Here is a 26,241-nt window from a genome sequence, read left to right as displayed (position 1 = left end):
TTCTTAAAATTAACATTTTTGGTGAGAAAACCAGCTGGCAAAAACAGAATAAAAGCCACAGCTGCTGAGGATTTGAAGATGGCAGGCAGAGCCAAGGTAGAGCAAAGTAAGATCCCAAAACCAGAACGCACATCAAAGAGGAGTGTGCAGGGTCTGCAGAGATGTGGCTACAGAAGGGAGGACCTTCCTCTCCTCACCTTCAGGGTCATTCTTTGGGGTCCCCTCACCTGAGTCAATCACCATGGGGCCCGTTCACAGCCCTCAGAGAGAAAAAGACCTCTGGGCTAGAAATCATCTGGCTAGTTCAGATGTGAATTGAACTGCCCAGAAAGGCCTCCTTCCTGCCCAGCTCCAAGCGGTGTCTAGACAAGCAGTGGTACGCATCTGCTCTCTTTCCTTGGGTTTTCCCATCAGTGCCTCTTGATGTTGGAGAGAGCCACTCAAGGGATTGGAATGAGAGAGGTGGGGAACACCACTGCCCTGACATAAATTGCTGACTTGCTGCTAGCTTTCCTAGTTGACCTGGTGCCAGAGGCCCAAGAAAGACCAATCACTGCATGGGAACAGAGGTGTCCTAGCTGCTGGCAATTGATTGCATTTTGGAGCTCACAGGCTGGCCAGCAGATAGACACAAGTAAATATGCGCAGTTTGTTCATTTATTTTGCATCAATAGATTGACAAGCCTCCCTGGCTAACGCGATTGAAATAGCTTCACATTATTGGATTGTATAAAGTCTGTCCTTCTCTGTCTCTTCTTCATCCTTTTTTTTTTTTTTTTTTTCTTTTTATTTGTATGTAGCTCTATCCAGCACTAGGAAGAGAAATTAAAACAGAAACTTTAAAACTATTTTTAGTGTTTCAGGCTTGTTATTTTACCCCAGTAACCTGTATAATGGAAAGAAATCTGAGCGCACCCATGCCTTGAGACTGATGGGTGGCCACACCGGGTCATTTCAGAAGTTCATCTAGCCCTCTGTCAGTGACCAAAAGGGTTGTCTAGGGAGAGGTGCAGGATAAGCATATAATGAGGCTTCTCTTCTAACAAGATGCAGGACTGTCACAAATGCGAATCAGTTTTAACAAGTAAATATGAGAAGCCCAAATGAAGACTGACGCTTTTATCTCTGCAACTCTGCTTGCACATCCATGCCATTGCACAGCGAGTGCTGAATAAGTAAACAAAGTTGTAATAATTTTCTGGGGGAAAAGAATGTAGGTCAGCTACATGATTTTCATCAGCAAAGGAGTTACCATAACAGGAATCAATCCTCTGTGACACAAAGCATATGTGTTGATGAGGCTATTACGCAGATAGTGAATGACGTTTAAAATCACAAATGCCTAGCAGTCCTAACTGTCTGTAATCATGACAGCTGTGTGCAACCAATGCTTCTGCTTCTAATAAAGGCTAAATAGAAAATGTTTGACATTGTAGATGGATTACTGGTCTGGTTCTTCAGTGGATGAGGATATTCTGCTGCTTTTTAAAGCTTTTTAAAGCAATAGTAGCCAAGGAAAAGGTCTCAGAAAACACTAATTTTGAAGCAATGCAGGAAAGCTCTATTTGGCAGACATGAAGAATTAACAGGGCAGAAAAGTAGGACAGACAAGAAGCTCAGAGCAGATGGGTGCTAGCAACAAAAAAACAAACCTGTAGCAATGTGAAAAAGGGATATAACTGAAAACACCTCCAGAAATGTGCCCACTTACTTCAGATCCCATTCCCAAATGTCTCTGGAAAGGGTATGCTTCCTGCTACAGCTAGTACCACACAGCTCCTCTGGCAAAGCTCCCGTTCAAAAGGAAGGTTTCAGACAAGGTGCTAAACCAAAGTGAAAAAGAGTACAGAAACTGAAATCTTCCTCTGTTGAGAGCAGCTAAATTGCACGGTTCTGCCACAAGTCTCTAACAAGCTACTGCTTTTACCAAAGCTTGAAAACTTTATCATGACGCCATTAAAGAGCTTGGAAAGCAGGAGTAAAACACAAGAAGCAAATCTGATTCCCTGTGTTAAATCCAGGCAGAATGATGATCTCAACACCCAGATTCAGTTTCCAGAAGGTTGCCCTCACTGCTAGACTGAGTCCAAAAAGGGGAATTCACTGCTCTGAGGTGCAGGTTGCAAAACCTTCCTTATGAGCAAAGTTCAGGTGAGAGTTTCAGAAGCTCTCAGGTGAGAGCTTCCCAAAGAGCTCTCTGTAGAAGCAAAAGTCCTCTTTGGGCAGAACAGTCCATTATTACTCTGCAGACTTCTTTTTCCCCATCTGCACCTTCTTCTAAAGCATTTGAAAGCTGCCGGTGTCAGTATACAAAACAGTGAGCTGCCCAACAACCTAAGACAACACGCAAGGGACCTGTCCCAGTATACTCCACCAGGTACACAACTGGAGGATGAGACTACAAGTGTATCCTCAGCACTAGAAGGCAATGGCCAGATAGACTTTGCTTTAAAAATGTGTGCTGTGATGCGTAATACATTCAAGTGCTAGAACTAACTAGTAGCACTCATGTATGCTACAGAAGAGGATGCTGTTTTGTTTAAGTGTTTGAAGTCATTTGGTGCGACTCCACCTGCTAGTGAATGGTAAAATTTCTGTGTGCCTATCAGAGGTGAGCAGGGTAAGAAAACAAGGTACTTTTCTGCTGGGGACTAGTGTATTTATCCAGCTATAACTTCTTGTGCTCTGTGAGCACCCTTTGTGTACCCATTGTGGTACCCAGAAATTCCCCTCAGAGAAGACACTAGACAAAACACAGGGTCTTTCAGGGTCTTGCTCCCATGTGTCTCCAAGCTAGGTCTCCCAGGCTTCCTTCAACATGCTCTTCTGTCTCTCAGCATAATAAAAGGTTGTTTTGGAAAACAGAAGTTTTGAGGGATTTAATACTGAAATACCACAATTGAAATGAAACTCTGGATGTCTTGAATCAAAATATTTCACTGCAGCTCAGCCAAACACCTTCATTGCTGAACTTGTTGCAGAAACTCTAGGAAAATCCCAGGGTTCAAAGCCCTTGAAAGTTAGTTGAGTCTGACTAAACACAGGCATGGACTGATGGTTGTTTGAAAGCAGGTATCATCAGTTTGAAGATTTTGGTCTGTGGTGTTTCCAGGAAGCTTCACGGAAGGTAAATTTGGTAAGTAAATCCCAGCCAGGACACATGCTCCTTCCTGCCTCAAAGTAGGATTTCTCCTGCTTGTTACCCTTTTTCAGACTTGGCATTACACCCCATCCACAGGATGCCTTCACCAAGACTTAGGATACAAACAGAAGGAACGAAATCAAAAGCTTTACTGTAGCTTTTGTTTCTTGCCTGACTACCTTGGGGCTACTTTCTGATTCTTACACAGTAGAAAGTCAAAAAGCACCTGCAAGACTCTTGATAGAGCCATCAAATATACTTCATATTTGACTCTACAGATGCCGGTGGGGATGAGCAAGGACGTCCTAGGAACAAGTGGAGCTTTATTCAACCTGCCCAGCAGAGCAGATGAACTAGCAGTGGGACAAGAGAATGACTATGTGCTAGGAAGAAGTGGAGGGGAAACAGTGCAACTCTGAGGGGTGTTTTTGCAGTCAGAGGCTGACAATGGATCAGCTTCATGTTTTGGTATTTTCCTTCCATAAAAGAGATCAAGTATTGACTTGCTTCTCAGCCTTCCTATGTATGTGCAGACACAGGCACAAACCTGAGGTGTCAGGTATCCAGCAATGCCACTGAACAAAGTTAACATTACATAAAAAATTCACAGATCTTGAAAAAATCTTCAAGGCGCAGAAAAAAAAAAAACCAAATGAGGTTATGAAATATAAAATAAAACAAACTGATGCAATTAGTGTTAATTTGACTAATCCAGCCCTTGACAGCTTTTCTGCCCTAAACAGAGCTTGCAACACACAATTCCCTGCTAAGCCCTTTATTAAGGCTCTCCCAAGACAAGATGTCAGTGCTAGTGACTGACAGCACAACGGCTGCTCATCACTCACCGGGGCACTGCACAGATCCTTGTACCCTCTCGTGCTGAAAGAGGTGATCGTTCTTACCATAGCAGCTTCCTGGCTTCCAATGCCTTTCAATCTGCATTACGAAGCAGGTTTTAAATGGATAGTTATTAGAAAATGCAGCATAAAGTGTCCTTTATTTTCAAACGCTCTTTATTAATCCATTTGGGAGTACGCAGTGGATGGTAACTGCATGTGAGGTATATTAAATTTTGCAGCGTTGCTAATGAGAAATTCATGGTTGGCTTATTTCATAGCATTAACTGTAATAAAAAACACTTGAAGTAATTTACGTTGCCACTCAGGCTACAAAGGACTCCCTTCCTGATCTGTGGACAGTTGGCATGAGGAGGTATCTTTTGTATGGTATTTTTGGGACCATAATTCCTTCAATCTAGTATTATTTGCAGGTCTATAAAACATAACATAAAGTATGATCTCTGTTATCATTAGAAAATTGTCTTGCCGTTAGTTTTGAAAATGCAATCTTATTGTGTCCTCTGGCTAATCTATCCTTTAAGCATCACTGCTCATGTTATCTAGGACTGGACACTTAACTAACTTGTAAAAGTTCTGGCTGTTATCCTTGAACTGCGGTGACCAATGCAGGTAATTTGGTTGCTGTGGTGGTCAGGAGGGGTGGCACAAGGACAGCGAAGCTGTCTAGGCTTGACCTTAAATCCAATACACAAACAGACAGCTTAATAGCATGAAAAGCCACCCAGCCAAACAAAGTATATGGCAAAGTAAGGGACACCAACACTGAAACCCTTCTTCTGACACTGCTGTTCTTGGGGCCTTACACAAGCTAAGTTTTCTGCCCAAGAGTTTCCCTGCCAGTGCAATAGGAAGCAGCAGTCCCAATGCCTCCCAATGGACTGTATTTTGGGAGACTGTTCAGAATGGCAGAAACAGTAAGCACATCATTTCTTGGACAATGTAGATGTTCAGGAGAAACATGAAAGAAATGTTTTTTTAAACTAGCTGAACAGACCTTTCATGATGACAGAAATGCACAGAAAGCTGCAGAAGAACATAGCATGAGTGTTGTGGCTGAATGAGGAACAGAGGTGTTTTGTAAAGTGGGGAATGGACAGGTGTGACTGGTGGAATAAAACACAGTTTCTCTTCATCTGGGAACACGGGAGGAGGAAATCTATACATTCCAGAGTGCTGAGCAGAAGGTAAAGAGGGAAGGATCCTTTACTGTCTCCTGTAACACAAGAGCATGGGGTGTATCTACTAACACTTGCAGGTAGCATGGTCAAAATGAACAGCAGGTAAGTCTGCGGAAGAAAAATCCATCAAAGGCAAGAAAATACAAAGATAATTCCACTAGTTCAGGAAGTCTTCCAATTGTGTAGGGTTTGTCAGGGAAGCACCCACTGATGCTTGTCGTGTTCTCGCACTCTTCCCTGCGCAGTGCTTTTATTCACTGTCAAGTACTATGCAACACAGACCTTTGCTCTGAGCCGATGTGACTGCACTTAATGTTTTTAAGAATTTTTACTGCATATTTCTGTAACCTACCTGTATTGGGAGCTACCTGAAACCTCCACAATGTACATCTGAAACAGGCAACTCGACATCCTTGCTGGCTGCCAGAATCTCGGAGCAGGCAGTGAAAATGTACCCCTACCAACGCATCGGCAACTTCCATTTGAGAGAGAACAGGGACAAAGGCATCTGTCCGAAAATAACACTTTATTTGATTTTTTTTCTTGTTACAGTATCATAAATGTTCTCTAGTCTCAGAAAACAAAGCCCTAGTTTGGAAAATAATGCACATACAAATTTCTTCTTATGGGTATTAAGTATACAGAAATATACAAAGATTTCTCTATTATTGTAATATATCATCAGAATGCCCCACATCCCACATTTTTACTCAGGTCCACTGTACCGGTAAGCATAAACTACAAAGGTAACAAGCAACCTGAAAAAGACATGGTTTATATAATTACATATTTGTGCATATATATATATATATCTACAACAGTGCAAATATATCACAGCGTGCAGGCAGCAACAGTCTCTAGAGAAGCATAATAAAATCGATTCATAGTAATGCAAATGCATTACAGAAACAAGAGACGACGACTTATTAGGTACACAGAATATGCACACTTTTGCACGCTGATTTAAAATGATACCTTGCATTGACTCTTGCTTTAAAAACAAAAGAACAAATGTTAAATAATTCAATAACAGATTCAAGGGCAGTATCTCACAATAAGGTCAACTGACTCAGATAAGGTATTTCACAAATCTTTACTCGTGCTTGGCTACACTGCAGGACTTGTTTGTCTTCTTTTTAGATATATCAGTGTAATCTTTTCCTTAAATTTAATCTACTTTTACCATAATTTAAGAGCAGTTTTTCTGTATTTTTTTTAATTGCTCAGCCTCTAATTCATGTTTGTAAAGGTTGGTACAATTATCATTGAGGCCAGGCAAGCTGGTGTTTGGAAGTAATAGAAAGGAGTTTGTATAATGATTACCCTAAATGGGCTACCAAAATAAGCTACAATGGGGTCAGAAAAAAAAAGACAGATGCCACTGAAGTAAAAAACCATGTCAACGTTAAAAGACTTCCATGTTGCCTTCTATCTGCTTAAAAAGACATTTGAGATTTTCTTCTTCTTGGAAGAGTACAGCACACCCATAGATCCAGCACATTAGGTATTTGGTAGCTTGAAGAAGTCTAAAAGTCATCCTTCCACCTCTAACTATCTCACACTGTTCCCAAGCAGCTCATTTTTACACCCCACGTGGACAGCAACCATGAACACCTAGCAATAAGGACACAAGAACTGGTAAGCATGGGCTGAGATGTATGGAGGCCCCCAGAAAGAAAATGGGTCAACAAAATCTTGATGTATCTTGAAGGCATAAACAATGCAGAGAATGCAGGCTGGCAGGCTGAGCCATGGGGATTTCTTGTGCCAAAGGATACATATTTTGATTGCTTGCCCTTTGTTTTACTGTGCTGGCAATGGGTCTCAACAGAAATTTAAATCTCTTAAAGGAAGCTTCTACAGTTGACAATTGCATAAAGTTATGGTTCATCGTAAGATTTTGAAATAATAAAAACACTGAAGCTAGATTTCTTGCTCTACAGTACCATTACTCCTTCACAAACTACGTGAAATGTGTATGGAAGCAGAAATACGCTAACATAAGCACAGAATTAAAAGGAAACTTGTTATGCTTGCAGGCTCAACCTGCAACTTTTGAACATGTAATATGCAGAATGATATCCAGGGTTATAAAAACTACTCAGTGGGATACAACAATCTCTTCACATATTATGAAAACAGATACAAGAAGAGGATAGTAGGAGTTGACCCCTGAAAATGCTACTGCCCTTTTCCACGAATAGCAGAGCTCTTGATTAACTTCAGTGACACTCAGCACTTAATTTATGCATTCACTAGTGCTGTGTGGCAGTGTCATGGGCACAGCAATGATCAGCCTGTCACGAACTGTTATAGAGGACATGACACGGTGTCATTTTCATTTTCTGCTTAATTCTAGTTCCCAACAGCTTTTTAAATTATCATACTTTATAAATGGCTTTCCAAACAGAACTAAAGAAAAGAAATTCCTGAGCAATTGTGCCCTGTCAGGCTGTTCTGGTAGGAAAATGGATACACGCAAGATCATTTTCTCAAAGGAAAAAAGAACACCACATGGGATAGTATCTCTGCAGCTACCACTGAGATCTCCTCTGCAGAAATACAGACCGATTATCTACCACAGTCAACCTGTTCTGGAGGAGCCTAAGGCTAGCTACTGCCAAAACCAGTCTTCTAATATTCCTGCTTTTGGCAGGGTTCTTTGCAGCCCTGTATGAATGATAAAGGGAACAACAATCCTAATATACAGTGTCCAGGGTGAAGTCCAGACCTTTTCTAATTTATAGTAGGGCTACAAAAACATAGTAACTTCAAACATCACATCTACTTGTCAAGTGTGCTATAGTACCCATAGTGCAAGACTGGTTTTAACAAGTTTCCATTTTAGCAAGGAACTGCTTGAATTTCCAGCTCCCAAGGTCTGAGCTCCAAAAGTCTAAGCGCCAAAGCTTTAAGATCTAAATTTCAACATACAGGGATTCGTCTCCTTTAACTTGACATGCCCAGAGCAGGTAGGCAGACTGTCTAAGATACCTTTGGCTCCCTTGAGCAAACCATACTGCCAGTGCCCAGAACACAGGCCTAGGAAAGACCAAAAAGGAGATGCTAAGTTCAATGTGAAGAACTGCCTCTTTATTTGCCTGTCTAGTTCCCATTAACTAGAGAAGGAGCTTAGGAAACCAGAAGAAATGCCCAGTAAGTCCAAGAAGCTGAATTACACTACTAATATTTCAATTTATCCATTTCAGGGCTGTTGCAAAAATTGGAACCACACTGGCAAAATGAGGTTCCAGTCGACATTGCCCTGAACCCTCCTTGGGAACAGGCGTGACTTCAAATGAGGCAACTGCTGTAATGAAACTCACCGTATGAGCCAGACTTCAAGTCACTAGGAAAAACACCTACCTCAGGGAATTATGGAAGTACCTTGGGTCCATCTGTCTGGGAGATGGCCGTTTCTTTCCTTTCATTACAGAGAAAAGTAGATGAATAACTTAGACTGGGCCTCTCATTTTTAGACAGCTATGGTTCTGTGAGATAAACCATCTCCAAAAACACTGTCCAGCTGATGAAAATGAAAAAGAATTGAATTTCATTGGCTGAATCACAGTATCCATCGGTAAAAGCAGCATGCATGTAATTTCCTCTTACTCCACACCTGGATCCTAACAAGCAGACCAATGCTGCAGCTGGCCACCTGCGCCCCGAGTTCTACTCATGCATTCAGAAGGAAGCTCTGCCTTGCTGCTACTCTTGCAGCTGGTGTCCTTTTCAACCATGTCCATACTAACTCACAGAGCTTGGCCCAAAACAAACACAGATCAAGAGATCTGTTCTGTCTGGGAAAGAATTTGAGCTTGTGCTTACATCCTACTCAACCCAAGACAGCTGATGCACTTCAAAATCCTCCCTGAATGAGGATACACCAGAGTAGAGCCAGTGTCAGACTGGGACAGAAAATTCTGCACTCAACCCCCATGAAGACGACTCCAAGTCAGCTTCTCAAAGAGCATCAGAGCAGACCCCACAGGTATCAAAAACTCACCACAGAACTAACTTGACCCCCGTGAAGGAGCTGATAAACACCCCTGCAGTGCTGGGGGGCTCTCCTGCATTATGCAAGACAAACACGCATGACCCCCTCTCCCACACAATCACCAAAGAAGACTGGACCTGAAGCTCGGTGAGCAAAGACAACATGGAAGAAGGTGAGGCAGGCTGCAGAAAGAGGTATACATGCTGTTTGCACCCTCCTCACACACATTTTCTGAAGAGCTCTTAAGCACCTTAAGTCTCTCCCTCTGCCCTTTGTTATCGTTCCTGAATACGATCGTCACAGAGCAGCAGACAAAAGAATAAAATCATATTCCAATAAAATTTAACACTGAAATGTAATTAAGATCCCTTCCTGCTTAGTTTGGAAAGTAAAAATAAATGCTGACATTGTTCAAATGTAAAGCAGTCCTAGATTGGCATTTCTGGTACAGAAAGAAAAAAAACAGAAAGCTCATTTTTCCTTACCAAAACTATGCAGATAACAAAAGCAATTATGCAAAGCAACAGTAAATATACAGAAATATATACACTCATCTTCACGTTTGGTTAACATCCTCCTCTTCCCCTCAAAAGAAGTATTTTGTGATTTGAAAAGACTAAATCAAGATCACTAATCTCCTAGAGACTAACCCAAAGCAAACAAGAGTTTTCAATATAGTCTCCGAGTCTGTTTAGACAGCCAACATCTCAAGTCTTCCTGTGCAATACAGCCCTTGTCCAGCAAAGCACTTGACCCTGGACTTTATTTTAAAGACATCAGTTGTTCCTTTGATTCGCATGAGGCAATGCAGAAGTGAGAAGTTATTATGATACTTAAGCAATTGGTTGAAACAGGGCTTCAAAGGATCCCATTAGAGTCAAAAACATCCATCTAGTGTTGAGTAAATAGGCCAGATAGGACTCCCACTGTGAGGGTCATTGGGGTGGTACAGGTCAGTAAGTACCACACTTCTCACAGAAACAAATGTTTAATGAAACATTCATTTCTGTTGACAACATAGACTTTGACACAAAAGAGTAGATCGAAATGTCAGTCAGCTGATACATCTAGTACTTGGACTCAAATGTTCATTATCTCCCATGTACATAACTAGCTCTCCCTATTCTGTGAATATATATTCCTCTCCTTTAACGAAAAACAGGTATCTTGGGCTCCAAATATTAAGAAGTGAACAGGATTTCAGCACCAGATATTCTTCTGTTACTCCATTTGATCTATAAGATGAAATTTTCTTAATTTCTTATGTGAGTAGAATCTGCTTTCCAAATCTTTTATTTAATTGTAAATAATAATGTTCTTTTAAAAAACTTTCAGGGTTTTTCAGATTATATGCAAGTTTCCGCAGAGAAAAACAACAAAAAAAAATTAAGTACCTAAAGTCCTAACTGATGCACATAGTAACTAAAGCAAAATGTCAAAACAAGTTGAAATAAAACAGGGAGGCCAGCAGAACACTAACGTATTCCTGCAATCCCAACAGAAATCATACATCCAGGCTTCAAGAGAACTTTAAAAACCCTGAGCCTCTTACGTAACTTTAAGCCAGATTGTGACTGGTTCGAATGGTAATAATGGCATTGATTTCAACCAGCTTATGGCTATATATATGGGGCTATATGAATTGAGGATCTGAAGTCTTCAGAATCTTGCTGGCCTCATCATTCTTTCATGTGAAGTCTCCAGAGCTTCACAATGTGCTTGCTTAACACTACAGCACACGCATGCTCAGTCCATTAACCTGGGAATGCATTTCATACCAGCCTGTTAGAATTTATTTCCACATAAATAGAAAAAAGCCAAGCTGAGACTATGGTAAAATATTTGCAGTATATGAAAACATAATTGGGATGGACTTTAAATACTTCTGTTCCACAGTAGTGACAAAAGAGATATCATTAGTTAATTTTAGAGCTAAGGAGGGAAAGAATGATTCTCTCATTTAGGTGTAGCACTGAGTTTCAAGAGAATTCGTTTATTTCTCTACTGGGTGGGATACTACAGTCTGAAAGCGTTCCTTAGAATAGTAACTTCCAGCTATACACTGCCAGCCAATGGCTGGGAAAAGCGTATCTAACAAAAAAAGCAGTGACAAAAAATATTCCAGAGCATTCATTTTCTTAGGAACACCTGTGGAGGATCAGACTTCAGGCTACCACAGTACAATACAAAGTTACAGTACAGGAGGACATGTTGCTGACTAAAGAGGTAAAATAAGAAAGTCTACAACAGAGGAATAGGCACAGATAACAGGACAGTATCCAGGGAACTCATACTGCTAAACTGGTCTAGTTGGGAGAAGACAGCATTGTCATCGTGTAAGTTAACAGTGTTGAAATGTCAGCAAAATTACTTCATTTGGTACACTGCAATGAATTTTCAATGGGATATTTGGTAAATGGTGTTGGTAAATACAAAACATGAACACTGAAGGTATTTACATCTCACTCTCTCATACTCAGCTACCCTACAGTTGGACCAGCAGTGTGAAACAAAAGAGCAATTTGGAAAATGTAGTCTTTTGTCTGCTTGCAAACAGCATTTGAACCGCATGTAATATTCACAAATATTTTGAGAGTCTTGAAATAATCAAGGCACATTATGCCAAGGGATTTCAGCTTCTGACTTACTTAAAAACTGCTCACAGTTGTGAGTATTATTTAGAATAGCCATAATTCTTGATTTCTCATCTCTGACAGCCATATAGGTCCATACCTGCTTGTGACTGTGTCTGGAAAAGTGGCAGAGCTGTATAAAAGCTTTTTTTGGAAAACCACCAACAAAACTACGCAAAACCAGTTATATGTATAGATATATGTAAGGATTTTTTTTTCTTCTACAATAAAGACTGACCTTGCTTTCACAGTTTGATCTTATTTTCAGGGAAAGTTCAGCCAAACTTCCTAAAACATGTGACTTGATTTAAAGTCTTCCAGAACACATGCTTAATTCAAGCGTCCTGAGTTTAACAGATACACACGGTCTATGTCTGTATTGGTAGATTAAACAGAGCCTGGGCACGGGCCAGGAAAACTGGGAAACAATTGTCTTCACTGCTAAACGGCAGAGCTGCAGCCCAGCACAGCCAGAGCTCTTCCAGACAACGTCTGGGCCCTGTTTAGAAGTTAGGACAGTACAGGGACCATTCCTATTAGCCCCAGTTGTCTGAGGACTAACAGAGCTGGCCCTGGAACTATTTAGTTTACTAGTATATATGTAGCCATGGAATCTTTGAAAACAGTCTGTGAATTGTGACTGCTGGTGGCCAGCAGATGCACAAGGTCTCTCTTCATCTACTCTACTGTCATGAGCTGCTGAGCTCCTGAATGGTTTGCTGACATTGAGCTGCTTCTGATCTACAAGACTTCACCATCCTGATAGGAATAATGCATTTACAAAACCTGCAGGTCTGACTCGGAGGTCTGTAACAGTAAGGTAAATGTGCAGTAATGGCAGAAGGTAGTGGAATTCGCACAGAAGTTCACCAAGGTGTCCAACATGAGCAGGGGCCCCCCAATTTCATTTTGGGTTGAAAATCCAAACCCATGAAAATCAGTGACAAAATTCCACATCAACTTGGAACCAAAATTCCCACTGACAAGCCTACAAAGGTGAGATATACAAAACAAATGCATGCTTCTTTTAATGGTTTCATTGGTGTTTAGATCAATTAGCTATTCATTCCCATGTTGCGCATGTAGACTTTGGGATGACAACAAAACTGCTTGGCACAATCAGACCTGCAGTATTACAAGGTCATTTGTATATTTTGAGGAGAGTTCTACACGTGGTGTGTTGCAAATATAATGAACACTGTCATATGAGGCAGTCACAAGTGTTGTAACACAATACCCCAAGCTTTGAGCTGTGGCTAGCTCTTGTACTCCAACAGGCTTTAACAATCACTCAGGCTTTAGGGATAGATTCTACTTTCACAATTTAAGAAAAAATGAGCCTTGGAGTGCTTTGATTTTTTTCACTCACAGGAGGTAGATCAAACAGATAATGAGCAGAGTTAGTATTTTAAATATCACAAATATTGAGGATTTAAAAGATACTGCAAAAGAATGTTTTTTCAGTCATTCAGTGACAGCTTGAACATGTCTGACTGCTTGTGCTATCTACTGACGCTTCCAAATACGGACCACAGGTTTAGTGCAGATTCAGTCTGCCTTTTCCTCCTACCATTACAGTTTTCAGATATGAGACCAGCTCGACAAGTAAAGCACCAGAATTCTAAATTTAGACAGAAACAAAAATAATGACTTGAATCACTTTAGGTTTTAAAAAGTATCCTTATTAAAAAGATATCTTTACCTTATTAATTAATACATTTACAGACTTTTGGCCAGAAGGGGTAATTCTGTGGAAAAGAATTGCAAAATAATAGATAGGAAACTGCAAAGATGAAACTCTGAATTTAAAATGCTGAGAGAATCCTATTTTCTTTGCATTCCCCATTTTGCATCTCATTACCTTGTCAGCTATAGATGACATTATACTATTCCGGCTACCAGGACTAGTATCCTAGTGACCTTATCACGAAATCAGTTTTTATAAGGAAAGTTCCTGCAGCCAGTTTTTTTTTTAATTACAGTTACACTGCCTCAGTATTGATATTCTGTGGTGTAAAATTCCCTTCTATTTATTCTTCCTAGTTAAAGCTAGAAAGTGTAATGAAAACATGACCCAACCCAACTGGACTGACTGGCTTAACACTATATGTCCACTATCCCATTGTGGTTCTCTATGGGCTAGGTCATAACAGCATCTAGCTGGGCACTGGAGACTGGCCTGCCACAGCGAGACAATGTCAAGTGCCCTCTATCACATGTCTAAAGATCTTCCTACTGCATCGTTTTAGCTGCTTTTCCTTTACCTCTCTGCTCGGATTTTGTATCTGAGAACAAAATAGGCAATTAGGCGCAGAGAGAAGAAGAAAATTCCAAGAACAACAAAGTCCAGGTAAAGTTTGGCATTTTCTACATCCAGTTCTCTCAGAATGGCCTCTGATTTTTGAAAATGGCAAGTGTCATCTTTGTCACAATGCAGATCTTCTCGATCCAGTCCATAGATGGAGAGAATAACTCCTTCGAACCCATATCTGAAAAGAAGAAGGATGGATTACAAGGAAAAGTCCTGATGATCTGTTTAGTGCTCCACCAACAATACAATCCCTGTGAGAGCTCAGCTGAAACACCGAGGGGTTCAATATCATTCTGACACATGTGTCTTGGGGCAAGTTCTATCTCTGTTACAATCAAGCAAATGACATGTCACTGGCATTTTACATAAGACTGAACAAGGACAGAAGTTTTGCCTTTAACTGCTTCCAGTTAGTGTATAGTGCCATTTCTCCAAAGAAAAATGTTAAAATAGAAAGCAGACTAATTTCAGCTCATATTCAGAAATTCCCCTTTAAAAAGTGATATCATTATTTCAATTTCTTAAAAATAAGCAACGGAGATACAATTATGGTTGGAAGTCAGAAATATATTAAAACTGGCATCAATCTAGAACACCTCTTTCCTTCCATGTACTATAGTTTCACTAACAATGCACAGTTCCCATATATCCCCTGGCACGGGGTGCACTTAGCATTTGACTTTGTGAGCAGATACACTATCATGGATCCCATGAGTACGATAGTTCCCTCCGGCTTCAGGACACCCCACACAGGCTAGATAACGGCTTAAGGCCTCGTCTTGAATTCTAGCTACTAATTCAGGGGGTTCAGTAGTCTCTTCATCTTTGATAGGTCACTGTTTAAGACCTCATTTGCCAAATGAGAGGATGTTTTAGCTTGGTTTTTCTCAGTAATAGCGCAGCTTGGGCATGGTAGAGAAAAGGGGGATGGGAAAATTCACCTCATTTTATTTCAGTTATAAACAGTTAAGTGTCTAGTCTAAACTAACCCTCTGTGCTAAACTCCAGAGGTTTCCTGACAGCGATCATCCAGACAGCTGTCTCGGACAGCAAGAATGACAGACATAAATAGGATATAAGGTGCCTATGGTTCTTAAAACACTAGTGTAGATTAGAGATGACACAAATCCCACGCCTGCTTGTGGCAGTCTTTATCCAACAAGTCTACCTAGGATACAGCAGTGATTTATAGGACATTTTCTTATAAAATGAGGTGCTGGCATCAATTTCTCAGTGGGGCATACTGTCCCTATTATTTCAGAAATCCACTGTTGCAAAATCCAGGAAGATTTGCATGCCATGCAATCCCACTGAATTCAAGGGGACTGACATGGATTTGTGGCTGATAATCTGTACTGAGTACCTATTTATTTCACATCACATACAACACAAAATGCAGTGAGATAATGTGGTATATATCATATGCACATTTATACTCGAAAAGAATGTACTGTGAACATAGTCTTTTTGGCACCCAAGATAACCAACCAAACAAGCAAAGGCAAACAAACAGCATTTCCAGACGGGAGGTTAATTGCCTCGCTAGCAGTACCTGACATAGGAAATGTAGGACATCCACTGGAGGTATGTTGGGATGGTATCAAAGCTGACAAAAAACCCAGAGAACAGAAGCACCGGGATGGCAGTAACTGGGCCCACAAAAGTGGCCACCTGTGAAGAGAAGGAATAGACAGTCTCTTGTCAGTCAGCCAGAGAAAAAAAATCAAAATTAACTTGCTCTTTCTTTCTGATGTCCTGATCTCCAGTGAGGAAACCAGCCTTTAGAATAGCTGACTTTTCTTACGGCAAATCCTCTGTTCTGTGCCAAACCCAAACAGGTAGCGCAAACTTACTCTTTAGGCAGTGGGGAGCGATGCCATTCAAATCCTTCTTATAATGCTACTCACCAAAATTATCACAGTTCCAAATACTAGGAAATTACTGATTTTTTTGGGATGAAATTTTTTGTGAGCGAGAGGTTGTTAGATGCAGTTAGTGGACGAAAAGGGGTACCTCTCCTCTTCCTAAACTCTTCTACTAGATGATGATGCTGCTGTGCTGGGATCTGTCCTTTGAAGGACTTGAACCCACCAAGAAGTTTACAGAGCAAGATGGGCGCTGTGATTCCCTTGTTTCTCTGGGCATGAGACCCCCTTCCCAAATATTATTCTTTCTCACTCAGTCCCCACTGAGGACACACGGACCTCCCTCCTGACAAACCCCGCACTATTCATGCTTCAACCGGTCCTAAAACATTGTGAAGAGGATAAGGAACATCTCCAGCTGGGTGGCTTTAGTGGGAAAAATAGATCTTGACCCAACTCCAGCCTGTCCTCCCTACACCTCCTCCAGGGCAAAGGGCCATATAAGTATCTCTGGGGAGAGCAGAAGCACAGGGATCACAACAGGCCTATGCTGGTCTCCACAGGGTGGCACATAGAGGGAATTAAGTCTTCTACTTCAGAAATCTTGGTAGCATCAATGCATATTGATGTCAATATAATCTGTTATCACAGGCACCACAGTTCTGCTGTGGAATGGTCACCTCAGCACATCTCCTGCCAGGAAGCAGAATGGAGTTACATGGTCAGTTTCCAGTGTGACAGTCATGCCAACAGCTGCTTCTCTTCCTCTCTGTGAAGAAGTTAAGTTCCTGGGCAAGCCTTTTCCTCCTACCTTGTCTCCTGCAACCTTTTTTGTATGTGTATGGAAGAACCCTCTCCCGAACTACTGATCCTCATGGCCTACCTCCACTTTGTAGATGCATAGAAATGCATCAGTCCTACAGTTTCTAGGATGTGCTCAGCCTGGGGTGAACAGCAAGTGACAACCCACTCACACAGGGGCAGGCACAGCCCCATTCAGATGGGGAAGGAACTTCAGAGCCTCATATCCATGCATGTATATGCCGTTTAAGTTGATGGTAGTGGGAAACATCAAGTAGCTATATCAGATCAATGCAACTTTTTGCTTGTCATCTTGCAACAAAAGTCTTGGGGACACAGCAGCAGTCACAGTAAGCAGTCAGTGTTAGGAGACAGCAGGGTTCCTGTGAGACCACAAAACAACATCAGTACCTGGAGGGATGTAGAGGCTGCACCTATAAGAAGACCCAGTGACTGAGCCACCAGGGATGTCATGGTTCCCAAAGCTGCGAAGAGGACAAATCGGAGTGCATCAGATGGCTGTGAAGTCATCCAGTACACAATGCTGCAGTAAGCCACAGGAAACATGATCTGCAAGGAGGTACACTTGGAGTTAGTCCATTAAAGCCAAACACTCACTGTTACTCTGAATAAGATAAAAACATGGGGAGCTCCAGTTAATCCACAGCTCTCAGCCCTTCCATTACATGGCAGGCATGGCTGAAGAGAATAAATACCTCTGCCACAGACTGTGATATCTATCTTACCACCTGGGCATTAGAAAACAGATCCCATTCACTTACAGCCCTTTTCAATTCCCCTTCTGCAAAAAAGCAAAGATGGTCATCTGTTTATTAAAAAAATATTGGGTCAGGCCTTGGCTTTTGTGAAATACTACCATTTACTCTTAGGGTGCTTCTGATCTGGACCTGAAGCTTCATCACACACTTATGGACAGTTTCTCCACTATTCAGATGGATAATATACCAGTACTAATCTTCCTGGCAAGTGGATTTGCCATGAACTTAAATGGTTCTTGTTTTATTGAAGAGTAGAGCATATACCTGGAAAGGAACATCAGCCATGGTTTTGGCGAGATAGTAGGCTTTCAGGCTGTACCAGTAGTTCAGATGCTCTCTAAGAAATACTCCCATCTCAAGAGGAACTACAGAGAACACAAATTAGTAAGTTAGGTTGTCAGTGTGCAATACTGTTGCACATAATAATGTAGTTTCTCCATATCTAATCCTTCACTGCTGCAGTCCCATAGTGGGACTGGCACTCTGAGGCCTTTGACAGACCAGCAGCAGTTTCAGTGATAATGAAATGTCAGCCGTGAGAACTGCTCACTGTTTAGACTATGTACCAGTCTACTCAGATCATCTGAACCTCCCTTAAAGAGGGTTTTTGAATTAAAAGTGGTGTCAAAACTTAAAGAACCTGGTTATTGCTTTTGGTCCTGCAGGGAAACCAAAGTAGGGAGTGGGTACTCCCAGAGGAAGAATAGAAGAGTCCATATTGCAGGAGTTTGCTTCTGACACCACACAAATACCCTATCTTGTGCAGAAGTCATGACTTAGAAGTCCTAGAGAAATTATTACATCCTCCCTAAGACCAACCACAAGCTCATGATACGGTTGAGATGCACTGGCACAAGGGGAAATTCCAGTCCAGCACTGTGAACTGTCCAGGTTGAGAAACACTGGCAAAACTGGGGAGAGAGGGGTGCCACTGGACAAGCCTACCTCTGTTTGCTTCTACACAGCAGTTTAGTGAGTGCAAGATTTATCCCCACACCTGTCTCAGAAGTAGAAGCACAAGTCAATCATTACCTTATATGAAACGGACACATTAAAATACCCTCCCATCTTACTGCTATCTCCTTGTGTATTGATGTAACAGTATGACTGGTACTCACATGTAAGGACAGTTGGCATGAGTGCAGCAAACATAAGAAACAACATGGAAAAAAAGAGGAAGCCAGAATTGCTGAGGACCTTCTTAGCTTCATTGCCAATGCCCAAGTAAAGCAAGCCGATGAGCAGTCCAATGCCAATGTGTGATGTGATACGCAAGTGTGTCAGGACCTACAAGCAAGGAAAGAGTAGTATTTCTGATCAGAAAGCCTGGGCTCAAAAACAATGGCAATATGACTGAAATCAGATACATGGATTGCAGAAAAGGAGTACTTCGGTCCAGAAGAACTTATCTAGAAATGTTAATCTCCTACTGGCAAACTGGGCTTCAGCTAAGAAAAATTTACTGTGATGAGTTTCCGAGGGTCAATCAGACACATGGCTATTACAGTACAGAAGAATTCTTCCTGTAAACACAGGCAGAAACTGCAAATGCTCCAACCTGAGATCTTACTGTCTGACAACATCATGGAGCCACTGGCCCTCATTCATCAGGAAAACAAGACTTTCTCTCTGACTAAAAGATAAATTCCGCAGAGCAGAAGAGAGGTAGAAAAGGTATTCCAGGCTTGCATAGATCAAACAAACTTAAATCAGGCATAAACTAGCCTTCTGTGTCTTCTCTGCAATACATCATTCCTACAAGAGGTATGGAAGAACAAAAGAAATAATAAAATTTGGAGCAACTGCAAGCCATTTGAGCAGGAAAAATATCTTAAAAACAACAATGTTCTTCAGTCTATGCATCAGAAAGTAAGTTACAGTTTCCCCTTGGCAGAGATGAGTAGGGGACCATATGATCCACGATTAGTGCTTGCACACCTGAGACATGCTCTCCAAGGGTACCAGAGACATTCTGATCAGCTAGTTGAGCAACAGGGAGAATGTGAACCTGTATGTACACTTTGGATTGCAAGAGCCCTTCCATATGAACATGTCAATGTTTTTTTGACCAAATATTTGGTACTAGACCAGATGTGCAAATTATGCCAGATTGCAGGAAGGCAAAATTCAACAACTTAATTAATCCTTGAATGACAAATACACTATAATGTAGAACAACAGCAAGGGAGAAGAACAAGTTATAGCAAAGAAATATGCTGGCAAAACAATAAACTGGCATATATGGTCTGGAAATAAGAAGATGCTTCCTAACCACTAGAATTGCATGGTTCTGTCATATCTTCCCAACCAGAGCAGTGGGGAAAACAGCCAATTGCTTCTACTATGGCATTCAATACAGTGTTTCCCTTTCTGAAAGGGAGGGAATGCTGTGGTTATCTAAGAGCAGAGGCCTGGACACAATGGACCAATAGGTTTCTTCCCGGCCTGTAGTTCTGTGCAGACATGTCTACACTGAAAACGGTAGCATCCTAAGGAGACACCTGCCTGGGTGCAGGGCAAAAGCAGTGTAGCTGCAGGATGTGGAGCTCAGTGAAGCTCAGCTTTCCCTGTCACAATGGTAACTTACTCATGCTGAGCTCCACATGGCTCAATTGGGTTTGGTTTCCATTCCTCATGTGAATCCACCTTGTGCTCACCAGTATAGATACACTGTCTGGCTTTCCCCTCTTCTAAGGTCAGGTATGTCAAATTAATACATCAATATATAGTAATGTTTATGTTGTTTTTCCCACCCCTCATGTAAAGCACTGAAAACCTTCCCACACGCAGAAAAAGCAGCAGACAAACCCTCCTCGGATTTATCAAATTGTCAGTTTGCCACAGAGAAAAGTACTTGGCTAATCAGTACCAATTCTACTGCACACAGGTGAGTTCCCTGGACAGGTGTGCATGTAAGGTCTAGTTGAGGAAGCTCATCTCCTTAACTCATGTCTGTTAATGAAGGGGAGAATCCTATCTAGAGGACATTTCAAAGCATCGATCAGACAGCGTAAATAGTCCTATCTCTTGAATTCACAAACAACTCAGCTACTTAAGAGGTAAGAAAAACTTTCCTGAGTTAAAAAAAACAGTCCCACTGCATTTTGTTAATGCAAACTAGGCACCCAAAACATACATGAAAACTGCAGGGTTTGGGATTTTGAAGGCGATTGTTTATTTTTAAGAAAAAAGGGGAAAGATACATTTTTTTTTTCCTTGGGAATGAAGGGTTTCGTTATGATACTTACTTCATCTTGATATTAAATGTATGAAAACAGAAATGTTCCCTTTTCAGAGAAGCAAAATTTTTATTTACCAATTTCCTGTTTCAAAAATAAAGACTAAATATTAACCTTACATCACACTGAAATTATGATCTCTGCCACCCTGAATTTGCTGGAAAAACTAATTTTGTGACACACCGGTACAACTTCTCACTCACGTTCCAGTAGGATAAATAACTGTATAAGGGACCTGCCAGCAGAGAGAGGATTTAAGCTTTAGGTTTTTAGGCCAGATGCTTCCGAGTTGCTCTGAAGAAAACTGTTGTTCACAATGAAGACTGTACAGTTAATAGCAAGACTGAAAGATCAGTCTCTTTTCTTTGAAATTCTGTGATGATCTTCATGCATGCGCTGTTGGACAGGACCTTTAAGGCGTATTACACTACCTCACAACTAACTGAATAGTCCTTTTGGCTACTAAAGTTATTATAAAGGCAGTCTTACCGAATCCCTCATGATGGTGAGAAAAGTTCTTTTGAAGAGGATACAGAACTGGGTTAGGCAGCTGGCAGAGAAGCTGTGGCAGCCTTCTGTGGAGGAGGAATCCTGCGGAAACACATAAAAGAATAAACTTCTTTCTTTGCAGTATCTTGCTTAGTTTTCATTCACAAAACCCCACTCTCATCAGCTGAATGTGTCCAGAAACCTTCTCCATTGACCAAGGATTTAAATTCTCTTCCTCCCCCTCCAGCCTCAAGCCATGTCCATTAGTTGTGATATACAAAATACCTCTTCAGAAGGCCGGTGCCAGAGGAAGGGATTCATCTCATTCTCACCACCAACATCTCTCTTGTAGTCTGTGTCACATATCCTCTCCCGTACTGCCCTCACCAGCCGGCTGTTCTGGTCTCCATATTCACCAGATGCTACTTCCATAACTACAAGAAAAAGAAAGTAAGTTACTGGTTTACACTACGGACTAGTTACAAGCCTTATTATTAGATCCCCTTGATTCTGTAGCACTGACAGAAACAGTTTTGTCTAGAACAGGCTCTAAAATGCCACATGCAAATTCATATGTACACACACAATTTAAATGTATCTTTCTATAAATCTTTGGAAAGTTCTCTTCATCCTGGAAGTTAAATGAACCATTTTAGAGGAAAGGCAGTGTATATGGGAAATTCTCGGTAATAAAAAATGACAGAAGTCTCTTTTTGTGGTCCCTACTGCTCCTCTGGAATTAAGAAACAACAGTGGAAAAACCCTCAATGCTATTAACTGTACAATACCACAGTGGCATTGTTCAAGATAAAAAAAACCAGAATACTGGAGCCACTTTGAAAAGCTGCTAAGATTAATTACTATGAAACACTAAAGAGAATAGGCTTTATCTTTTATTTCCTGGATCTGGACTTCCATCAGAGAGAAACAGTCACTAAATTTTACCACTAGATGGCATTCAAATTACTTAGAAAAAAATCTGAATAATTTTATTTTGAATTTTGGTACATGTATGTACACACACACATATGTATACATGTATACACCATGGTCCCCATTACCCCGAAGGTGCTAATCAAATACAAAACAAACTAAATAAACTATTCAAATTGTCCTTACCAAAATCTGCTGGATTGTGGTAGGTTGGGCAATTCAAACCCAAATCTCTCAAGTAAGGGACTAGGTTTAATACCTTCCCACGGTAAATGCATTGACCTTGACTTAAAACATAGAGCTGAAAAACAAGGCAAAGAAAAGAAAAAGAAAAAAAGTAAAATGTGTGAAATAGTATCAAAGTATTTGAGACAGCTATCTATATGACAGCAATCCATGAACCTAATGACCTCTTCTTGTCCCTGTGGGAAGAACACCTTGGGAAGATTTGTCACCACTTGGAACTACTTTTGCATGGAATTACAACTAATGGAAAATGAAATGCTTAAGGTTTGAATTCTGCAAACTTTCCCTCCAGGACTTAAAGCACTTTAACACAGAAACAGACTAATTCCAGCCTTAGACACGTGCTGAAAATAGGCATGAAACTGTAGAGCCGAGCCATCTAATTTCCACACATTATGGGTATTTATGTCTGGGAGACGAGGCTGGTGAATGCAGGAATGGAAGGAGAGGTGGAACAGCACAGCAATGGGAAACAGCTTGATTATTCTTACTTTTAGCTGCACTATTGACTTTAAATAAACCTCCTTGCCAGACTGGCAATCTGCAAGAGCTTGTTCACCTATGGTGTAGTAGGTTTTCTCTTACCTCTCTCAGGTCTAATTTAAATTTCCTAACAAGATTAAAATCAATTTAAATCTAACCCAAACACGCATGGTCCACATCCTGTTGTCAGGTTGGAGAAAAGATCTTCAACTGACTTCATTTCAATTATTACTATTTCACATGAATAAACTCTTCTGAATTTACACCCGTGTATTTAGGATGAGAATGTGTACTAGCAACACTGCAGACATTGGCATTAAAGTTCTCTTGCTTTTAAATACTTTAACTTACTTTACTGACAGCCCTGTGCCCAGGAGCAGTGGTGGGTGAAGGCATGACATATCACAAGTGTGATAATCATGATTTCACAAACATATCAGTCAGATTCTTCAAAAAACGTTACATGTAAATAATGGAAATGAGCAGAGAAGAAGAAAAAAACATAATCAAAAAGCATATTTATTTAATTTATTAGATTTGGAACTACAGACTAGAATTATTCATGCTTTTACTTAAAAGTGTAGCCTTGAAAGTATAACCTACCTAAACCACACATAAAGAGAAAGAGTTTGAGAAAAATACCTGATCAAACAACTCGAATAGTTTAGCACTGGGCTGGTGAATTGTGCAGATGATGGACCTGCCACCCTGGGCTAAAGCCTTCATCAGAGAGACAACCTGAAAACATGATGCACTATCCAAGCCACTGAATAAAAAGAAAGAAGTTTGTTATCCACAGGTCCATAGGCACCACTCAAAACTAGCACACGTATTTGCTACTTCGGTCTCTCACTATTATCCTTTTATAGATTTTCTCTGTAGCAGTTTAATTTTATCATATGCCAACCTTATGCTTGTATTTCTCCATCAGTCTTTTAATTAAGTTGGAAGCATGCCTGACAATGAAAAATAGAGTATTCTCAAAGCTGCCTTAAGGGACTTTTACATTTTAGGACTGCAGATTTAAATGCTCCCAACTTTAATGAATAGATACATATTCATAGTTCTCCCAGCCTCCTTCTAGACTGATCACAGAATTTTATTCTAAATATGCTACATTCATTATTAAAAGTCACACTTTAAAATGCTATCTTTGCTTGAAAAAGAAAACTCATACCACAATCTGAAAATATTTTCCTCTCTCTCCTCCTTCCTGTTTCAGTTTGTGTCTCCCTTAAAAATTATTTACAGTCCTATAATCTAGTGGTTACAGCAGTGACCCAAGGCACAAAGTACCCGAAGCAAATTATTTCTTGTGGCCTTATTCAGTACTCACAGGCAACAAAAAATGAGCCTTTTCCAAGTACTTAGAGGTGAATAACCTTTCTGCAGCACTGTTCTACTATATAAAGCACTATTTGTCTTGTCTATCTTTAATTTTTGGCCTTGAAGTACCTGGTTGGTTCATCAAAAAACATGACAGGAGGATTGTTCACCAGCTCCAAAGCAATGGCAAGACGCTTTCTCTGGCCTCCAGAAAGACTCCCAGTCCTCGTATTGGCACATGTCAGCAAACCGAGGGCTGTCAATATTTCCTTTACCTAGAGAAAACACAACAATGTGTAATCTAAAATTGTTGACACAAAATAAAAGCCTCTTTACTGATTTTCATGGAGAATGTAAACTAGCTCATGACTTTGTTTCACCATCCATACACTGAAGCTTTTTCTATCTAATGTAGCATTGATTAGATTCAGCGGGGCTTAACAGTCTAACATTTACTATTCTGACCCAAATTCTACTTGTCTGTCCTACATTACCTGTCTCAGTAAGGACGCCTTGCCTGTGAAAATGGAGTGGAAATCAGTTCTTCCATAGCACCTCTTCGATACGGCACCGATATCAAAAGAGCTTTGCCGCATGTGAGGAGTTATTACATGGTGAAACCAAGAAGCTTCTTTCAATAGAACTTCTAGGCTGTATTTACAAGGGACTATATAACAAAAATCAGTGGTTTCTATAGAGCAATGACCTGCTCTTATCTCATCTGTTATTCACAGTCTATTCTTTAAAGTGCAGCCACTGATTTTAAGTGTTTTCATTTTCTCAGAGCCAATTCAGTTGTCACACATACTCTCAGATGTTTGGGATTTCCTCAAGGTACAGCCTCAGGAAAGGCACAGCTTGTCCCAATGTCTTTGAAGCAAAAGGAGAACAATCCCAGCCTCTACGAATCTTTCTGTTTCAGGGATTGTAGATCTGGCCTGTTAGTCCTATATGAGGTAAATAGCTCTTCAGCATCAGTAAAAACATGGACATAAAAAAGTGAATCTAAGCTACATTGTTCATGCAATTAAAAAATCTACCACTTAAAAGGTACAAAGAAAGCCCAGACACGTAATACTTCACTGAAGTACACGAAAAGGAGCCTGTCATTTTTTAAAGTAATAGTTGCTTGGATGGAGGGAGCTTTCCAGAAAGGGCGGCTAACATGGTAAAAATTGGTTAGACCAACCAGGGCTTGACCCTTCACTTGTCCTGATTTTGATTTCCCAGAGCTACCTCTGTCAGTGAGGGGGGATGGGGGGAAGAAAAAAACCCGCTAACCCTCGTTCTCAGAGAGAAGAGCCCAACTACCTCCTTCTCTTTAGCTCTAGGAAGGATGCTACAGGACATGGGCAGCACAAGCTAGGTCAACTAGAAACATAAAACTATGGTTCACTGGAGGATTTTTCACTTGTCCTGTTAAACAAGCATCTTTAATCTTGCTAACACAAGTGCACAAATTGATAAAATTTATCTATGATCAACATCCACCTTACAATTTACAACGATAAAATGAATGATCTAGTCAAGCCACAGGTCAGTAACACTAACCAGAAAATTACTGCCCTTCTAATACATGTTGAATAAATGCAATACAGCACAGGTTTTTCCTCAAAGAGCTGTTTGTAATTACAGTGACAGTGTGAACGAGTGAATTAACTTGCTTGGCCTAATTTACTAAAGTGTAAATGAATTAAGGCTTTCAAAGTACAAATAAAATTAATAGCTGTTTCTAAACAAATATATTTTCCAATAAAAAAATCTGTGTTTATCTTACTAAAAAAAAGTGTTTGAGAGAATCAAAGCAATCTTAAGCTATCAAACATATGTTGATTCCCATAAGTTTCCCTCTCTGGAGCTCCTTCTGATTTTCAAGGATTCTCCGAGATTGAACAAATGCCAAATGTTCCAATTTGGAAATAAATAACACAGAAAAGACAGCCACAAAAATGGCTGCTC

The 26,241-nt window shown here is 40.6% G+C and overlaps 1 protein-coding gene across 1 annotated transcript in view; it reads right to left on the bottom strand.

Annotated features, from left to right (window-relative positions):
- Positions 1-5,691: 5,691 nt before the first annotated feature.
- The window catches only part of ABCG1 (ATP binding cassette subfamily G member 1), a 61,520-nt gene continuing 40,970 nt past the window's right edge, over positions 5,692-26,241 (bottom strand). Inside the window, exons 6-15 of the mRNA XM_074814425.1 lie at positions 24,412-24,557; positions 23,599-23,722; positions 22,414-22,528; positions 21,580-21,728; positions 21,295-21,396; positions 18,685-18,853; positions 17,831-17,931; positions 17,199-17,357; positions 15,674-15,792; positions 5,692-14,299 (exon numbers count right to left, since the gene is read on the bottom strand). Of these exons, the coding sequence (XP_074670526.1) occupies positions 14,071-14,299; positions 15,674-15,792; positions 17,199-17,357; positions 17,831-17,931; positions 18,685-18,853; positions 21,295-21,396; positions 21,580-21,728; positions 22,414-22,528; positions 23,599-23,722; positions 24,412-24,557 (1,413 nt within the window). The 3' untranslated portion in view covers positions 5,692-14,070. The remainder of the gene's footprint in view (positions 14,300-15,673; positions 15,793-17,198; positions 17,358-17,830; positions 17,932-18,684; positions 18,854-21,294; positions 21,397-21,579; positions 21,729-22,413; positions 22,529-23,598; positions 23,723-24,411; positions 24,558-26,241) is intronic.

This window comes from Strix aluco, chromosome 2 (genome assembly GCF_031877795.1).
Source record: "Strix aluco isolate bStrAlu1 chromosome 2, bStrAlu1.hap1, whole genome shotgun sequence".
Lineage (NCBI taxonomy): Eukaryota > Metazoa > Chordata > Aves > Strigiformes > Strigidae > Strix > Strix aluco.
The sequence above is the reverse complement of the archived record's forward strand: the minus strand, read 5'-3'. Positions and strand labels throughout refer to the sequence as shown.